The 18,147-nt window shown below is 51.0% G+C and overlaps 2 protein-coding genes across 2 annotated transcripts in view; one reads left to right on the plus strand and one right to left on the minus strand.

The window, feature by feature from the left end:
- Positions 1 to 4,473: 4,473 nt before the first annotated feature.
- Positions 4,474 to 8,661, minus strand: fabp6 (fatty acid binding protein 6, ileal (gastrotropin)). The gene is made up of 4 exons (XM_015349305.2): positions 8,526 to 8,661; positions 7,382 to 7,554; positions 6,790 to 6,879; positions 4,474 to 5,153 (listed from the first exon to the last, which is right to left on the minus strand). Exons 1-4 carry the CDS (start codon positions 8,590 to 8,592, stop codon positions 5,091 to 5,093), a joined length of 393 nt encoding a protein of 130 aa, XP_015204791.2. The 5' UTR covers positions 8,593 to 8,661; the 3' UTR covers positions 4,474 to 5,090.
- Positions 8,662 to 14,031: 5,370 nt separating this feature from the next.
- Positions 14,032 to 18,147, plus strand: part of pwwp2a (PWWP domain containing 2A) — a 35,759-nt gene continuing 31,643 nt past the window's right edge. The window contains exon 1 of the mRNA XM_069196022.1: positions 14,032 to 15,506. Coding sequence (XP_069052123.1) covers positions 14,365 to 15,506 — 1,142 coding nt within the window. The 5' untranslated portion in view covers positions 14,032 to 14,364. The remainder of the gene's footprint in view (positions 15,507 to 18,147) is intronic.

Below are 18,147 nucleotides of genomic sequence, written 5' to 3' on the forward strand. Positions count from 1 at the left end.
GGCTGCTGCTCGCGTCTTCTTTGGAACATAGAGGCCACGTCGGTCACCACGCACCCCCCCCCTTCAAACCAGGGCTCCTCCAGCTCCGATCCTGGAGGTCTGGAGTCCAGGTTTTCCAGGGCTCCCTGGAGAATGAGTAAATGAGTCCATGAAGTGCTGATGCGATCGGTTTAGCCTTCCTTCCTGGAGCAGATATGTTGATAAGGAGATGTGCAATACTCGGCTCTTAAGGAGCTAATTCTGCTCATTTCTGTCTGTACTGGGCCTGTAGGTCAGCAGTGGAAGAGCTGGGAGATGCCAGTGTCCTGGAGAAATCCGGAGTCAACCTCGGCGTGCCGCCCAGGACCTGTCTGCGCCGTCTCAGGCTAGAAATGTGGGATGGGCAAGCTCAGGGGGTTAGGGTCCAGGGTCACCTGTGACTACTTGCCTTTGCCAGCAGCCATATCACTCTGCAACTCACAACTGGCAGCCTCACTGAAGCCCAGCAGGTGTGAGCCTGGTCAGTACCTGGATGAGAGACCTCCTGGGAAAACTAAGGCTGCTGCTGGAAGAGGTGTTAGTGGGGCCAGTAGGGGGTGCTCACCCTGTGGTCTGTGTGGGTCCTAATGCCCCAGTATAGTGACGGGGACACTACTGTAAGAACAGGTGCCGTCCTACGGATGAGACGTAAAACCTAGGTTCTGACTCTCTGGTCTTTAAAAATACCAGGGCGTTTGTTGAAAAGAGTAGGGGTGTAACACAATTTCCCATTGGCCCTTACTAATCATGGCCTCCTAATAATCCCCATCTATGAACTGGCTTCATCACTCTGCTCTCCTCCCCACTGAGAGCTGGTGTGTGGGGAGGGTACTGGAGCAGCATCCAGAGGGGCTGCACACTGGTGGTGGTGGAGGGGAGTCCCCATTACCTGTAAAGAGCTTTGAGTGGAGTGTCCAGAAAAGTGCTATATAAGTGTAAGCTATTATTATTTGGAAAGCGGCTGGCCTCATCTAAGGTTTTTAAGCCGAGTTGGCTTACATAAAGCACACAAGTACACTGAACGATTGAGAACATGCCTGAAAACAAAAGGCCCTCCTTATGTGGTAGCTGCGTCAGCATGCGTAGGCTGCAAAGGAACAAGTAGAGGTTTATTCCATGCTGAAAGAAGAAAAGAGACAACTTTTCAGGCGGTGGAGCCTTCTTCAGGGGTCAAAGTAACTTTAAGATTTTAGGAGATCAAGTCAAGACCTCCATCCAGCTATCCAATTAAGCCCATTGTTTTGTTTCCCTTCGGAAGGATAGTTAAAGGCGCAGCTGGAATTAAATGGATGTCGCAGGGCTTGAGGCTAAAAAAAGCTCTTTAATTAGGGTAACAGGCCCCAGTCTGATGACTCCTGCACTTGTGTAATGCACAAATCGCATTACAGCACAGCTCCTTGTGGGAGCTGGGGAAGAGCGCACTACAACACAGGCCATCTTTGAGACTTTCATGAATAGCCCAACGATCGGGGAATTTCATACTGCATAGCTCACAGTGGTGAGGATAGGGCACCGAAGAAAGGCCCCCATACAACACGGGGCTTCCTACAATGTGTGCTTCACAGCGATCCTTGGGGAACGGCGAATGAAGGAGGAATTGTGTTTGTGTAAAAACAAAAAGCACGAAATCGCAAAATGCCCTCTTTTGTCTCCGTCCTCGTGTATTTGTCAGCAGCTGGTCACGGAGAAAGAGGAGGGGGGCGGGTAGGGATTCCAGATTATTTTAACCACGGAAGTCGCCACCGGTCAGGACTAATATTTGTCTTTTTTATCAGTTTCCGAGCCGTGAAGCGAGACGCTCCCCGATCTCAATGGTCCAGTTCGGCGTCTCTCGGCCCCTCGCGACCACCGGAAACCGTTCCCCCGGCTACAGGCGAGCAGTAATTGGACTCCCCCTGCCCCCGCTGTTGTTGGGGGAAAGTCTGTCTTCGCCGGCCCCCGCCAGCGTAATGGCGTTTTAATGGTTTGTTTAGCAGTTAGAGGAAGAGACGGGGGATAACAATCGGAACTATTGTTCCGTCTGTGCGGGGTGAGGCTGGGTCGTAGGGGATATGTAGGGTTAGGCTCTCTGCCATGGGGCTGCGTTCATTTTGTGGATGCAGATGTAAACCATGATGAAGGAAAAAACGTAAATTAAGATTTATTTTTTGGGTAGCGTTTTTTAGCCTCATTGGAATCTACAGTGGAACGCCAAAGAGAGGACGCCAGGGGAAATTACAATGAAGAGCACTTTACACTGAGAAAACAAGAGTCAATTCTTTATAATAATAATTCTTAGACTTATATAACGATTTTAAAAGTGCTTTATAAGGCACTTGTTACTTTACAAGTAATGGGGACTCCCCACCACAACCACCTGGATGATGTGGCTGCAGCCATAGAGCACCAGTACTCTCACGTCACACCAGCTCTCAGTTCATAGCTGGAGATTATTAGGAGGCCATGATTGGTAAAGGTCAGGGGGAAATTTGGACAGCACACTGGGTCAACACCCCTACTCTTTTCGAGCAACGCCCTGGGATTTTTAATGACCACAAAGAGTCAGGACCTCGGTTTTATGTCTCATCAGAAGGATGGCGTCTTTTTTACAGTATACCGTCCCTGTTACTATACTGGTGCATTAGTGCCCACACAGACTGCAGGGTGAGCGCCCCACTGTGAAATTTAAAACTGTAATTATAACTTCAATGTTCCGAAGACGTCTAAGATTGGGATAAATTACAGCAAAGGTCAAGAAAAACAAATCTGTCGATTGGGACAGGGTATTCAGGTTGTTGCCCCAGCTTGATCTAGGCAGAGTCTGGGTCCCTTCTGGCTCTTAACGACTGGCCACTCTCAAAAAGATGTTAGTGATACATTGGAATGTTTTCATATCCTCCGGATCTCTGCCTTTATACAACTTTATCCCTGGTTTGTTTTGAAAACTCCTAGGACTTCATGTTTAAATTTTTGCTTGCCGCTCACAGAGACAGGTGTATTTCACCTGCAGTCATGTGACCCATCTCAATACTGCACACAGAAGCCGCTCCGCTGATGGCGTGGTACATTAAGGTAGTGCACCTGAATTAATTTAGGCGTGCCGCAGCGGAGCGTCTGGATACTTTTTGTTTATAACAAATATTGCTTCGTCAAAGTGCCATGCCAATGAATCAACACAATATGAAAACTGGGCAACTCTTTTGCAAGGCATGTATGTGCAGTGAAAAAAAGGATTAGCAATAGAGATCGAGGGCTACTAACTATAATTTATTGAAAACTGCACAACGTAATGACGTGCCTGGAGTGAGTACTGCAGTCCTTCATCTGTGAAACATATGAATGCATGACTGATTTCTTTCATTCTACACGAAATTCAGAAGTCCTCTCGTATTTAGCATCTTTCCGGATAAAAAGAGCAGGCAAGGCAATCAGAAGTTAAACTATTCACCATTTTATAAAAAATTTTGAGCAATCCCAGTTTTTAGGCCACGTTTCACGTGATAAAGCCTGCTATTTTTTTCCCCAGTAACGACTTCAATCCGCCCGAGAATCCAAGACACCTCAAGCCATCTCCGAAGTCAGAACCGTGCTAAACCAAGAGGTGTGTGCTCCCTCTTGTGGTTTATTAGCGTTACTGCACCCCTCGAGTCGACAAGAAGAGAGGAAACCGGTATGTGGACTATGACTATATTTGAACTAATGGGAAACAGCGCAATGATGTTCCTTCTCACAACAGGAGTTTTAAGTACCATTTGTTAGCCTATTATGATTTTTATATCAGCGTTATTTTGTGTTTCCCCACATTTTCAACTGGTTCTGCAGGACGGCCCTTGGCCCAAAGAACACAGTTATATGGACAGACGTCTGAGGGGCGCTGTTATTACCCACAATTCAAAGGAGGCGCTCTCCCCATGAATTTCAATCGGCTGTCGGGCGGAGGTGAAAAGTGTGCAGTACGTTGGCTGGGGGTTTGGATTCTTATCTTTATTTAGCGGGACAAGAGCTCAATTCACCTGAAAAAAATGCATTTAAAAGTTTATGGTAACTGGCCCCTACCGTGTGCTAGTAAATGTGAGCATCAGTCGAACAAAGTTGTTGATCTCAGTGAAAATCTTCTGAGGGGAGCTTTAAAAGCCCCGGGGCTGGGATTGTTATCTTCGTGATGTTTGGAAGAGCTAACCTCGCAGAGCTGAGACGTTCTTGCTGGAAGAAAAGCAACAGGAAGTTCCGCTTCAGCACTGCTGCGGAGCCTGTGTTAGGAAAGCTGATGAGGAAAGAGGGCTTCTGTGCTTTTCCCTTCCGTCTCATTGTGCACGCTCCTCACAGACTGCGTCTTGTGAGCTTCACACCCTGTCTCCGAGGCGCGCGGTGTTTCAGCACACTATAGCCCTGAGCTGAGGTCTCACGCAAGAGGCAATGAGCACACAGGTACCAGAAAATGCTGGAGGAAAGCCATCCTTTTATTTCCCACACTGACCACAGGGAGCTCATCTTTACACATGGTGAGAAGGTAAGAGTGCAGGCGAGGCAAAGGCATCGGCTCTTCTGCACATAATTTACACCCTGGATATACTGTATGTTAGCCTGTGGTAACCCATTAATTCCACCACCCCAGTCAGAGCATCCACCCCTGTCTGTCCTGTCTGCTTTCTATATAATAGCCAGTCCCCAATTCCAATACACACATTCCCTTGCCTGTCTACTGCCAGCAACTTAAGAATTGACATTTCAGCAGCAGCTTTATGAAATGCTTTGGAAGGTTAAGTTTTACTACATGACGTCCTCAACAAGTTAGCTGGACTGTTTTTTGTTTTTTTTGGGGGGGTGGGAGTTATGGGAATTTGAATGAATTTGGGACAGGAGGCGTGTCTTTACGCAAAGGGTAGTGGGGGTGTGAATCAAGAAGCTCAGCCGTGGTTGTTTAACCTGGCTTCTTTCAGAAAACAGCTGGCCGGGAGTCTGGGATCAATCAGATACTATCACCTAAACGGAATGGATGCCTCTCTTGGCAGTGCCCTTCCTGATGGTCTTCTCCAGCTTTTCTTGCAGTCTGGGGTTTGCAGTGGCGGCGGCGGGGGGGGGCGCAGGAGGTGTTAGATCCTCTTGCTGATCCTCTTCATCGTGACCGTACCCTTGGCCCCACTGGCGGTGGAGCACTGGAGAGGAGGAACGGACAGCGACAGAGCTTGTGAACGAGCAGTCCCTCTTCCAGCTTGTTTTATTTGTATGTTTTAATTTCTCACTTTGACCAGCGAGAAGAAGAAAACACGTCTGTTTTTTTTTTTTGGCAGAAGACACCTAGGATGTGAAAACTAAGCAACTGAGACAAGTCATTTTGGGGAGGTGATGGTGGTGATTGTAGCAATAATTACACAGAATTACAGTGTAGTTAGCAATAAGTTTCTAATTTTGCAAGCGGACGAGTGATAGGTTTATTCCATGCTGAAAAGAGAAGAAAGAAAACACAACGTTTCGGCTGTGGAGCCCTGCAACAGAGCTCGCTGTCTCATCTGCAAGTACGTATCTAACACCACACTCATTCGAGGCCCCTCAGGACAATTCCAGATCGCACAGGCAACCTCCTGTACCTCCAGCAAACTCATTGACTGTATCTCTTGCAGTAAATGCCCAGCCGTCTACATTGGGGAAACAGGAAGGAGACGCTTCAGAGGACGTGTTAGGGCTGCGAAGATTAAAGATCTCTCCAAGCCCATCGTTTCTCATTTCACCTCTGACGGCCATGATCACACTGATCTCTCCGTCTGTGTTCTCAAAGTAGGGTTTCTTTACTCCTATAGCAAAAGGAAGGCTCCACAGCCAAAACGTTGTGTTTTCTTTCTTCTCTTTTCAGCCTGGAATAAACCTTTTACTTGTTCCTTTCCAGCCTATGCATGCTGACGCAGCTCCCCACCTGAACTAATTTTGCGAGCTACTTCCTTCCTGCAGGAAGCATGCCACTTCATCTCAGCTTTTACCGTGATATCACTGTGTTTCGTGCATCATGTACCAAGCTAGGCCAGAGTACTGCCACTGGAGGAGACGACCTCGCAGGGGGGATGCCCACATGAGCTCTGTACTTTCCTGGCTCAGGGGACCCAGGCTGGAACAAACCACAAGCTTCTCCACCAAGGCTGTGTCCCTGCTGTAGCTGCAAGGCGTGTTACTACACCAAGAATGAACTATCATTACAGATTTCTAATTATCTTTCTGCTGCCCTGATCACACAGCCCGGGCCCTGTGTTAGAGAGACTAGGGTTACAGCTGGAAGGGGGGGCTCTGTACCCCACGTCTTTGACACAGTCCTGGTCCGTTCATAACCTCCATCCAACCACTTCTTCCAATTCAGGATCATGGGGGAGAGGGAGCCTAACCCAGCAAGCAATGGGCTCAAGGCCAGGTACAGCCAGGATGGGACACCAGTTCATCACAGGGCACACAGACACTCACACGTGCCGGGGCCACATTTTCTCAGAAGCTAATTAACTCCCCAGCATATCTTTGGGCTGTGGGAGGAAACTCGAGCACCTAGGGGGGACCCACACAAACACGGGGAGAACTCCACACCTCAGGTCTGGAATTGAATCCAGGGTCCCAGTGCTGTGAGGCAGCAATGCTACCGACTGTGCCAATGTGTCGCCCCATTATCACCCTCCCTAAACGATACATCGTGCAGCCTGGCTCCCCTCAATCTGCTACCCTCTTCGGCCCAAGACAAGAGGTCAGAGGTCACCGTCCATCACCCAGAGGTTGACCGGCCAATCAGGAGCCTGTGGGGCAGGCAGAAGGACTCACCTCGACCAGTTTGTCCCCGCTGACCTCGGCCGTGTGGTGGTAGTTGGGGAAGCGGACGGAGATCTTCCCGCCCTCCATGGTGACCGTGGCCTGGTGGAGAGAGGGATTGGCGCAGGTCTGTTAGACGCAGAGGAGCCTGGGAGTCAGGGCTGTCTCAAAGGGGGCGGCCGCTCAGGGTCCCCACAACTGGCCAGCCCCCCCCAACACCAATCCCCAGTCCCGCTTCACACATGCATAAAAATATAAATACATACATGTTTAAACATTTGAATAAGGCGACACACAAAACTCTCATTTGAAATCTAAAGTCAGTGGGAGAGCAGATGCTGTATTCAGAACCGGAGGCCTGTCCCGCACTCACGAAACTAAGAATGGAGTTTCTTGCGAGTGTCCTACAGTCTCAAAGACCCTGATCGGACTAAGAGGCGTCCCACAGGAACCAACGTTTCGAACTCTGTCTTCTTCAGTGCGGTAACACATAACCGGGACAGGAAGTCCGAGCTGCAGCGTTAACCCCAGCGGGAGTTTCCTGCCCGGAGAGGAAGCAGAAGGGCCGGAAGTGTTTGCTTTTTCCGAACGGGACGCGACTCACCTTGAACTTCTTGCCGGCCATGGTCTCCATCTCGCACTCCTTGTCAAGGACGAACCTGTTGCTCATGGTCTTGGTAGGGTACACCTGCGACCAGGTGAACTCGTTCCCGTTCTGCTCCACCTCCGTGACGATCTTGAAGTTGCGCCCCTTCTCGATGATGTCCTCGGGGATGCCTGAGGCCGAGGGAAAAGCGGGGGACGTTCAGGAATGCCTCTGATGTCGCTCTTTCGGAAAGCTCTCCGCATTATCTGGCTTTTGGCTTTCGACACCCAACCGGAATTTCTTTTAATTACCACCGTTATCATGATTTCAAATTACATCACTTACAATAACCTCTTTATCCCATTCAGGGTCATGGGGAGCCGGAGCCTATCCTCACAGGCAAGGCGGGATGCCAGTCTAACACAGAGCAGACACAAACACACACTCACACCAGAAACAATTTAACCAGAAGCCAATTAATCTACCAGTGTGGCTTTGGACTGTGGGAGGAAACCCATGCAAACATGGGAAGAACATACAAACTCCACACAGACAGCACCCCAGGTCCAGAACTGAACCCAGGATGGGACTCTATTGCTGACACTTGGCATGCTTTGATTCAATTTGTACTGTTGTACTGTCACACGCTTTACGAATTTGCAAATCTGGATTGAACTCCAACATCAGGTTGGGTTCTGTCTCTTCCAGGTGGGCAGAATGGCCTCCTCTTGCTTATTGCCTGTTGTTTTGCACAAAGTCTGGAGAGAGACAAATGACTGCACTGAATTAAAACTATAGAAATATACAGAGAGCACAGTGTTTCTCCGGGTGACACACTGTTGAGGCTATGAGATGCAAGAGATAGACAGGCAAGCAGAGAGACAGGCAGATGGGGAAAACAGACGGTCTGGCAATTAAACAGACTGGCAGGCAGGCAGACAGGCAGGCAGGCAAGCAGACAGACAGACAGGCAGGCAGACTGGCAGTGAGACAGGCAGGCAGACTGGCAAAGAGGGACAATCTGGCGGAGAGACATAGGCAGGCAGACAGACAGACAGACTGGTAGTGAGACAGGCAGAGCACCAGATAGGCAGACTGGCAAAGAGGGACAATCTGGTGGAGAGACAGAGGCAGGCAGGCAGACAGACAAGCAGGCTCTTACCGATGTGCTTGAGGAAGTCATCATAGTTCTCCTGGCTCTCAATCTCATACTTGCCCGTGAAGGCCATGACTTCAGTGCTGCGGGTTCGAGGGAGGTGAGAGGTGGCAGGAAGCGGACAGGTACAGAGGCAGCGTTTCTCCCTCTTTAAATACCTTCTCTGGCTGCACCCCCCCGTCACGCTATAAAGTTTTATGGAGGCACCAGGTCTCTGGCACGGCTTCAGGGGTGACCAGCGACGGTCACTAACCTCAGTGTCAGTCACCGGAGAAGCTGGCAGGGGGGAAGTAGATTTCGTCACGATCAAGACAGAGGCATCATAAAATGCCGGGCTCAGTTGCACATCTGCTATGGGTTAATGATTTAGGAATATGAAATAGATGAGCCACTGCCATTTTCCCAAAGACAAATCCCAGCAAACTAACTGATGCAGCACAAGTCAGTCCCTGGAGCTACTCTCAGGGGCCCCAGACCGATTCACCCCCTGGACAGGCTGGCCTTGATTTAAAAAACTAGCATGAATTCTCACGTGCAGGACAGTAAGAGGCAGGTCAGATAGGAATACAGTAACCCTTTCAGATACTGTTTTTTCTTTTATTTTCAATGGCAGCACTGCAGAGGGGTGCTGCGATGATGAGGAGGTTAGGGCTGCTGCCTCACAGCTGTGGGGTTCCAGGTTCTATTCCAGCCTTGGGCGTCTGTCTGCGTGGAGTGTGCACGGCTTACCAGTCTTCCTTACTGATCAGTCAATGATGAACACACACAGGGGGCACTAGCACTGTCACTGCACAGTAGTTTTGCACAACGGAGAGATTCGCAAGAGGTCCACCCATCCAATTTCTAACCACTTTATCCAGTAGAGGAGCCGGAAGCAACAGAGGAGCCGGAAGCAACAGGCACAGGGCAGGACACACCCTTGACAGGACAGACGGATACAAGTACACCTGGGCCGATTTTCCCAGAAGGCAATGAACAGGCCAGCATGTCTCTGGACTGTGGGAGCAAACTGAAGCACCTGGAGGACACCCACACGAACACGAGGAGAACATACAGACTCCACACAGACAGCACCCCAGGTGCAGAATTGAAGGAATTTGAGGACTTGAAGATGCTGTGAGGAACCAATGCTAACCACTCTTCCACTGTGCTGCCCTTGACTTTTTCTCCAGATAATGAGATCAACCCAATCACTTAGATCAGAGGGGGGGGGGTGGTGCAAATCTGAGGGCGCTATCTGACCCCCAGGGAGGCTATTACACACTGTGGTCTTGAAGTTGCCCTGTACAGTGGGAAACATCATCTGGAAAAACATAGTTTGGTATATAACACTATACCCTTCTCTGTGTGTGCTTCGTGTGCAAGATCTCCTTGACCGAACATAAATAGAGGCTGTCTTGGCGGATTGTGTGCGCACGGCTCAGAGGTCAGTGGCCCCCATCTTGTTGTAAAACAGCCCGGCTCCTCCCGCTCTGTTACTCATTGACACGGTGAGGGTGTCTTCAAGGCTAAAGGCGGGTCGCAGACGACGTCCTGCACGGCCGCCGTAGTCTTTGGATCCGCGGTTACGAAACCTCCGAATCCTAAAAGCGAGGCCCAATTTGTTTTATTCCTCTCCAATAATTAACCCCCACCCCACACACACACACACACACACACTTCCCGACTAGCCCCCGCTCACAATTCACGGCTTGGTGAAAAAGCAGCTTGCAGCGTAGCGACATCTTCGGAGGTCGGTTTTTTTAGGCGTTTTAAGTGCTGGAGCAAAGGTTAGGGCTGTGTACCCGTCACTGGAATATTGCAGTTCCTGTATCCCCATACCAGTGGGGATATTGGCCTAGATTACCCAGTTAATCTGCTGGTCTTTGGTCCCGAATTGTCCGGTTCGGTAACCTACCGAAGACATCCCGAACCATCTGTGAAATTGTCTGCCACTTTTGTCCGAGGCAGCGATCCCCGGCCCCCAGTTAAACAGCTGGCCATGTTGCTGGTATGGTTGCTGGTATGGTCTAGAGACGGGCAGTACAGGACTCTGATGGGCGCTCTTGCCTTGTCTCACTCCCTTTAGAGTGAACTCTGTCCCAGAGCTCTGAATATACCGTTTGTATTCAGCTCACCTGGAATTAAAATCAGCACACCGCGAGTTTTCCCCGACCGGGGGCTGAGAGAACAGTCCGGGACTCCTGGCAGTATCATCGTGCCAGGGCGCAATGTGCAGGACCAGTGTAGGAAGAAATTCAAGACTTTAAACGTTGCATGTTAATAGGACCACAACGCGGAATGGTTTACTTCCTCATCGCAGCGGGACAAACATAAGGTCTGATTTTAACATCTAATTTTTCCTTATTATGCAAATATGCTGAACAAGTTACTTGTTTTTGTGCTTAGACGCATGTATGCATTTTGTCCCAATGGCACAATGTATTCTGCTGTTGAATTACTAACTGGGATTTTCTTCGTTTTGCTTTCAGCTTTTAAATTTAAGGCAGTTATTCATAAAGAAGCGTGAGATAAGTGTTTTTTTTAACAGGATGGTTTTAAATACATGCAGTGATTGCTGCATGAAGCGATATCTGGCAAATCTTCGGTATCGGTCTTGTCCGGAAGACCAGAGCCGCGCGGAGTCTCACGGACGGAGGGGGGCGAGTTTTACTCGGCGTGTTTTACAGCTGCTGTCGAGGACACACGCGAGAACCGGCCTTGACTCCGGTTTTATGAGTTTACAGTCCCGACCGAGATGATGCAAGCGCCTGGCCGGGTGAAACACATTCGCGCTGGGTGGAAAGGGCGAACTAGGCCGGCCCGGGATGTGGTCTGAGTTCTGTGTGTCTTATATCGCGAGGCAAGCTGGGGTCGCGAAATATAATTGACCAGATCGAAAACACTTCAGCACGCTTTAACATCGCAGAGTGGTCTGAAAATCAGACTTCTCAAATTATAAGAGACTGAGAACATAAAACTCGCTATATAGCGCCGATGGCCAGTTCCAGTTTTTTATCTGGTAACTGTAAAAGCTTCAGGTTTGTATTTCATTTGATTTTTTTTATCGAACTCGGGCGGCATGGTGGCGCAGTGGTGAGCTTTAGTGCCTGTAGGCTGGAGCCCTGGGCTCCTTTCATGGGGTGCTATCTGTGTGGAGTTTGCATGTTCTCCTCGTGTTTGCGTGGGTTTCCTCCAGGTGCCTTACTCTGTCTTTGTCCAACAGAACAAAGATGGCTTGTGGATGATTTAGGTTCTTGGCCCTGGGGTGAGTGTGTGTGTGTCTGTGTGTCTGTGTGTGTGCCCTGTCATGGACTGGCGTCCAGCCCAGGGTGTATCCTGCCTTGTGCTCGTTGCTTGCCGTGATAGGCTCCGGCTGCCCCGTGACCCAGCACTGGATAGCAGTCATTGAAAGGTATCAATGTGATGATAACGACGTAACACAAAACTGTATCGACAGAGCCCCCTAGTGGGAGAGAAAAGAATACCAGGCCAGATGAGCTCACTGTCGCAGCCGTGATGTGACCCATTAATCGCGACGGGCGGTGCAATGGGTGCAAGTGCACCCGGGCCCAGATCTGAGGGAGGCCCGTTGCTAACGTCATTAAAATGACAGTGTTTTTTTAGAAAACACCATCCGTAAAATAAACGAACGAGAGTTCGTATGTCAGGAACGCGGTGTATTATCCAATAGCACTATTAGTCTCGCATATTTTAAAGTAAAACACAATGTTCTATTGAAAAACACGGCTTTGCGGATGATTTGCAATTGGTCATTGGCGCGTTCATTCCAAAATATGTCGAATTGAATAACGCGACCTGCTCCTCTGCAAGACTGAGCCACAGACAAGCTGACATTCAGCTAAGCTGTGTTCGGTAGTGTGCAACACGAAAGCGATCCAGAAATGTAAGTCGGGTAGCGAGAAACGCAAAGAACAGAAAGGAGAATTGGAGAGGAAAAGTTTAAAGTGGAGTTTTTCAGTTGCTTACTGGACACTGTCGTCAGTGAGACAGAAGAACGTGTTTATTTCAGCCGTCTCTTTGGCATTTTGTTTGTGACATAAAAATACTGTCTCATCTGCTCCCCAAAGAAGTAAACACTCAACAAAGATATGAAATCTGCGTTCCCAAACACAGTGATAGCATTCCAAGTGTTTTTAGCGATTCATCACTGTGGTCATCACTCTGCTCTGTGCTCTGAGCTGGTGTGTGGGGAGCGTTCTGGCGCACTATGGCTGCCGTCGCATCATCCAGGTGGGGCTGCACACTGGTGGTGGTGGAGGGGAGTTCCCATTACCTGTAAAGCGCTTTGAGTGGAGCGTCCAGAAGAGCGCTATATAAGTGTAAGGAATTGTTATCATCATCCCCGTTTTTACCACTTCACGGTCTGAGAAGCTACAGTAACCTCTGCTCAGGCCCTCAGTGCGGCGGCTTTGTACAGGACCAAGTGGGCCGGGCAAGGTACTTCCTCCAGGTGCGGCCACGTGGTGCCCGCGGGCTAGCGCTGGGAGCCCACCCCGCTGGGAGAGGGCAGACTCGGGTGGTACACACCCAGGGAGAGAGGAACGGCTTCCCGCCGGTTTCCCAGCCACTGCGTCAGCAGCGCCTCTCACCCGATGAAGTCATACGCGGCGGGAGATCCACAGCATGTCTTTCATGCGTATATGATGGAGATACAATATTACTTGAGCTCCACTAAAAACCCGAAACATATCAAAGCAAAATGAAAAACAATCGATGTATGTAGAAACGTCTCGCTTTTGGTGTTCTCTGATGTGGAATGAGCCCTGCCAGCTGTCACTGAAAGGTATCAATGACACCAAGACAGCGTAGTGTTTTGTGTTTGGGTTTTGTTCATTTTTGGATACCTTCTCTCCTTTGTTTGGAAGATGGAAAACCGGGCTCTGTGATCCCCGTACCCTGCTGTTCGGCGGGGGTGAAATGTATTCGGTACTTGCAGTCTGTCTGAAAAGATCCATCCGTTCAGTGTTCAGTTCAGTTTACTGTCATATGCACAAGTGCGATGAAATGCTTATTTGCATGTATGCTCCAATGCAAAGACATTGAGGAAACACCAAATACATGAACACGGAACAGCAGCAGCAGCAACAACGAGTTAGTTCTAGGGGCAATTCTGATGTCTGCCTTAAAGGCGGTGTGCATTTTTTTTTGTAATGATTATTTCACAATGATTTTCACTTGACGTTGTGGGGACATAAGGCACTGACGGGTAGTGGAAAAGGAAACCTGCGCTCGGCCCTGGAGTGTCGTCGGGGTGAGTTTGGGGTCTGTGAGCGCTAAAACTATACTGTATGGAGACGCTCCATAATGTTAATTACCTCGAGGGAAAAAAAAGGCAGAACTCAGCACAAATTTCGTTATCACGGGGGATCGCACCCCTACTGACTTACACGGGACATGCTGCGCGCTCACATCGTCGCAAAAAAAAAGTTAGCTATAGTTGCACATTAACAATGCTCACACACCGTGACGAAAAATCAAGAGACAACATCGGGATTTTACAAGATAACTCTCGCGAAAAGAATACTCATAGTAAGCACACCACGTCAATATTTCCAAATAGAGATAATACTCCTGTTCTTCATGTAGATGTCGCCCCCTGCGGCACCATTCGCACATTAAACCCCCAATTCTTTGACAATAAAGGCTCAAATTTATTGACAAAAGGTCTATCCAATGATAGGGCGGATTTCGAGAGCCCGGACTTGATAGACGTGGGCAAGAGCCAAACAGAGACAGGTTTGTAGTTTGTCGGCCAATCCCAAGTGCCTGCAGGGCCCGGTGGGCGGGCCTAAGCCCTATCTGTGAGAGAAGGCCGAGCGCTGGCTGGAAAAGCGGAAAGAAAATGGCGGCCGTGGCTGCGGAGCCTGGAGCTGCTGCGGCATCAACGACAACAGCGGGGGACGGAGCGGAGCCCGAGCCGGAGATAGTGCAGCCTGCCCTGGCGCAGGCCCCACTCGAGGCCGAGGCCAGCGAGGAGCGTGCCCCAGGGATGAACCTGGCGCTCCTGCCCGAGGACGGGGATGCCGCTCAGGAATGCAGCCCGGTGACCGCCGAGGCACAGGGCAGGCCGGACCGAGAGGCCGCGGGGAAGGCGCTCGCTGCTCTTGCGGGAGGCGAACAAAATGCAACGGGGAGGCTCGGGGAAGGCGAGGCAGGAGCCGCGACCGCCTCCACAGACCCCGAACCGGACCCGGAGAGCGCGGGGGACCCCAGCAGCGACGCGGAAAGCGGGGAGTCGGGGTCAGCCCCGAGCGTGGAGGCGGCGAACGAGGTCAGCAGCCACAGTTCCCACGCCTGTTCTCCTCCAGGTCCCAGCCCGGATTCACCGCGGGCGCCCGGCTCGGACCCTGCAGCAGACGCGCAGCCTGAGCTGGCGAGCCCCCCGCGTGCTCCGGGGGATTTCCACGGTACCGACGAGCACCTGCAGCACCGCCCCGAACCGGACCCGACCGAACCGACTGAGACTGGGGGCGAAACCCAAGCCCCCACAGAGCCACTGACGGGACCGCAGCCCGCCCTCGAAGGCGGCGCTGAAGTGGCGGGGTCCGAGTCCTGCTCCGGCGATGCCCCGCCGTGTGCCGATAACGCCGGGTGCGTCAAGATGGACCCGGTTGCCGAGACCGAGGAGCCGCTCGGAACCGACGAGGGGCGAAAGCCACCGCAGGCGGCCGTTGTCGGCCACGATCCGGTCCAGGCTCCGGCGTCGCCTGTGGCGGATTCAGCTCCTCGGCTGCCTCCCGATCCCACGGACCTGCGTGCGCCCGGTCAGCAGCGTGACGCGGAGCCCCCGGAAAGCGAGCCCGAGCCGAAGCCCACGGGGGCCGGGGGAGACTCGGTCCTGATCCGGCCCGACTGCCTCGCCCACCTCATCCCCGGCTCCGAGGTCCGGGTCTCGCTGGACCACATCATCGACGATGCCCTGGTGGTTTCGTTCCGGCTCGGCGAGAAAATATTCTCCGGGGTTCTGATGGACCTCTCCAAGAGGTAACGGTATCGTAATTCTCTCCCAGGACACGCCTTTGCACGGGGAATAGCTCAGTCACCCAGCACTGACACCGTGCACCTACCTTCCCTAATTATTTCTTAATCCCTTTCTCGCGACCGAAGCTCACACACCCTCTTTCCGAAATTAACCATTGAGCACTTTTAAAAAAAAAGTTTGGCTGCTTGTTAGGAGTTTTATTTCCCCCTGTTCTGTAGCATCTTTTTTCATTTTTAATCGATGCAGCGGTGGCACCTAGGGGATAATCCCAGGTGTCCCAGCAGGCGACGCGTTGGCTGGAAAGGAAAGGGGGAAAAAAAAGACATTTTCAGGAAACTTCTGCGGTTTATAATAACGGGGTTCTGGTTCCGCCTCAGAATTCCAGATTCTGCTGGTGGTTCCGGGTGTTGGACGGTTTTGGTGGGAAATGGGACGTTAAGATTTTTCTTATTGATTGAGGTTGGTGATGGAGCGGTGTGGAATATTTAATAATTAACCCCTTATTGCGGTTGCCGTGCTGTGGTCCGCACTAGCGGAACTAGGAAATACAGTGAGCACCCGAAGCACGTGTCTGCCTCAGTGACTCGCACAGGGCTGGAAGGGTTTTATTTGGTCGGTGAATGTTCTCTCCCCGGAAAAGTGCAGTGCTGTCCCACTGGTGTGTGCCCGCTCTCGTGTACAGAAACTAATGGGCCCCCACACTTCTCTGGGCCTTGTGCAATCTGTCAGGGGCTCAGATCACACTCTTAACTCGCTAAGAGCACCTACCCCCGAGGTCCAGAGGGGTCCCTTTACAAGAAGGGTGGGGGGAGTGGGGAGCAGGCGGCCCAGCCTTGGCGTTGCAGCTGATTCCCTGGCTTCCTTCAAGAAGCTGCAGAAGCAGATCCCCAGGCGAATCATCCACTCGTGGTCAACCGGGCTGCATGGGCTCCCCTCGTTTGGAGCTTTTCTGAGGGCAAGTTGGCTGCGCAGAGAGGGTGGAGATGTGCAGTTGGCTCCCCCGGTTCAGTGCTTTCTGTGCGCGTAACCTCCTCCGGACAGTTGGCTCATCCCCTCGGGTGTGCTCTGCCTGCTGTTCTGTTTACAGGAGGTGGAAGGAGTCGCTTGGGAATCGTGACATTCAGCCGGTTGTGGTTTAGGGCGTAGACGAGCTGTTGCTTTCTGTGGTCCTGTCAGCGTCGTTCCTCAGACACCTTGTCCCCCCTTTAGTTAATTCTTTAACCCGTTTTAGCCATTTTGTTTTTTTACACCGTCCTCGGCACCCTGATGGGTGGGTGTGAAATCACTTTCAGTTTTAAAACCTGTGCAGTGCACGCCTTGCCAACGAGCAGCTTGTCATCTCCCTGATGTCTGAGTTCTCTGCTTTGAGCGGTGAAATATGAATGGGGGGACACCAGTGGAAACTGCAGGGAACAGCATTTAAACCTGAGGGCAGAAGGTATGTCTTTACGTGGTGGTGGAACAAGCTGCCCAGCCATATGGTTTTAGCCCATATCCTGTTTTCCTTCAGGAAGGACCTGGATGGGTCCTTAGATCAGTTGGCTACTAACTGCCAAACATGCCATATGGGCTAAATAGCTTCTCTCACCTGTGACTCTCCTGATGTTCTTTTCCTGTGCAGATATCCAGCCCCGTGTCACAGGGTCTCATTTATGTGGGGCTCAAGGGGCTGAGGAAAGCTTTGGGTTTTGAATACGGACGGCCTGATTACGGACCACCTGAACCCAAACGCTTCCGGTTCATTAGTGCCCCCAACCTCGCGAACGGCTTGCTTGTTCAGGGCATCACTGTGGTGTGGTGCTTAAATGTGATGGCTCCTGGGCCCTTTTGAGGTCCGTCTTAGTGGAGTCTGCATGTCCCCCCCCCCAGCTCAAAGCCTCATGGGTTTTTTCCTGGGGTGCGCTGGTGTCCTTCCACCTCCCAGGGAGATGCAGGCTGTCTTTGATTGGTGAAAGTGGCGGGCTTTTCTCCCTTATTGTAAGTCTTAACCACCTCCTGTCTTTTCTGGCCTTCCTGATGTGACTTGGCGTGAGTGTTCTGGCCCCTCTCGTTTTGCTCTCTTCCCCTCTGTGTTGAAAAAAAGGTGGACAGCTGAAAAGGGAACAAGTAAAAAAGCAGAAACCTTCGCTCACGGTTCTGAAGCGTCTGAAACCGGCGGCGTTTTGTAAGCCGTTTTCTGACTTCGTTTTCTTGAGATTATGAGAATCTTTTCAGATCCCAAAGTGCAAACCCAAATCCCGTGAAACTGAGATAAAAGCCTTCTGTTTGGCAGTAACTCTAGTTTTTTTTAAATAAGACTGAATTCTCTGCACGTAGTGCTGTGGATTCTGCTTGGCTTGCTGTAGAGTGTTAGACCGGTATGTCACTGGGGGGGGCGAAAATCAACTGGCTGAAACTAAATGTCCGAGATAAATGCAGCAGATCTCTAGTCCTGCGCTTCCCAGCCTTGGTCCTGGTGGAAGAGGGTCTGCTGGTTTTTATTCCAGCTGAGCTCTACGTCTCCAGTGCTAATTGATGATTTAATTGATCTGTTGACTCTCCTCTCAAATGATCTCCTCCTTCAGGGGGGACAGTTTAGGCAGCCTGTCCACAGCCTGATGGCCGTTATCTCTGACTGGACAGCTCTTCCTAGCTGATGACGGA

The sequence above is a fragment of the Lepisosteus oculatus genome, chromosome 11, assembly GCF_040954835.1.
Source record: "Lepisosteus oculatus isolate fLepOcu1 chromosome 11, fLepOcu1.hap2, whole genome shotgun sequence".
In the NCBI taxonomy this organism is placed as follows: domain Eukaryota; kingdom Metazoa; phylum Chordata; class Actinopteri; order Semionotiformes; family Lepisosteidae; genus Lepisosteus; species Lepisosteus oculatus.

What these genes read in the sequence shown, in the direction of transcription:
- fabp6 (XM_015349305.2), bottom strand. Translation starts at nt 8,592, where the DNA reads ATGGCCTTCACGGGCAAGTATGAGATTGAGAGCCAGGAGAACTATGAT. An exon ending in TGACTTCCTCAAGCACATCG is followed by an intron (nt 7,555 to 8,525) that starts GTAAGAGCCTGC and finishes CCTCGGCCTCAG; the next exon opens with GCATCCCCGAGGACATCATC. An exon ending in TGGCCGGCAAGAAGTTCAAG is followed by an intron (nt 6,880 to 7,381) that starts GTGAGTCGCGTC and finishes TCTCTCCACCAG; the next exon opens with GCCACGGTCACCATGGAGGG.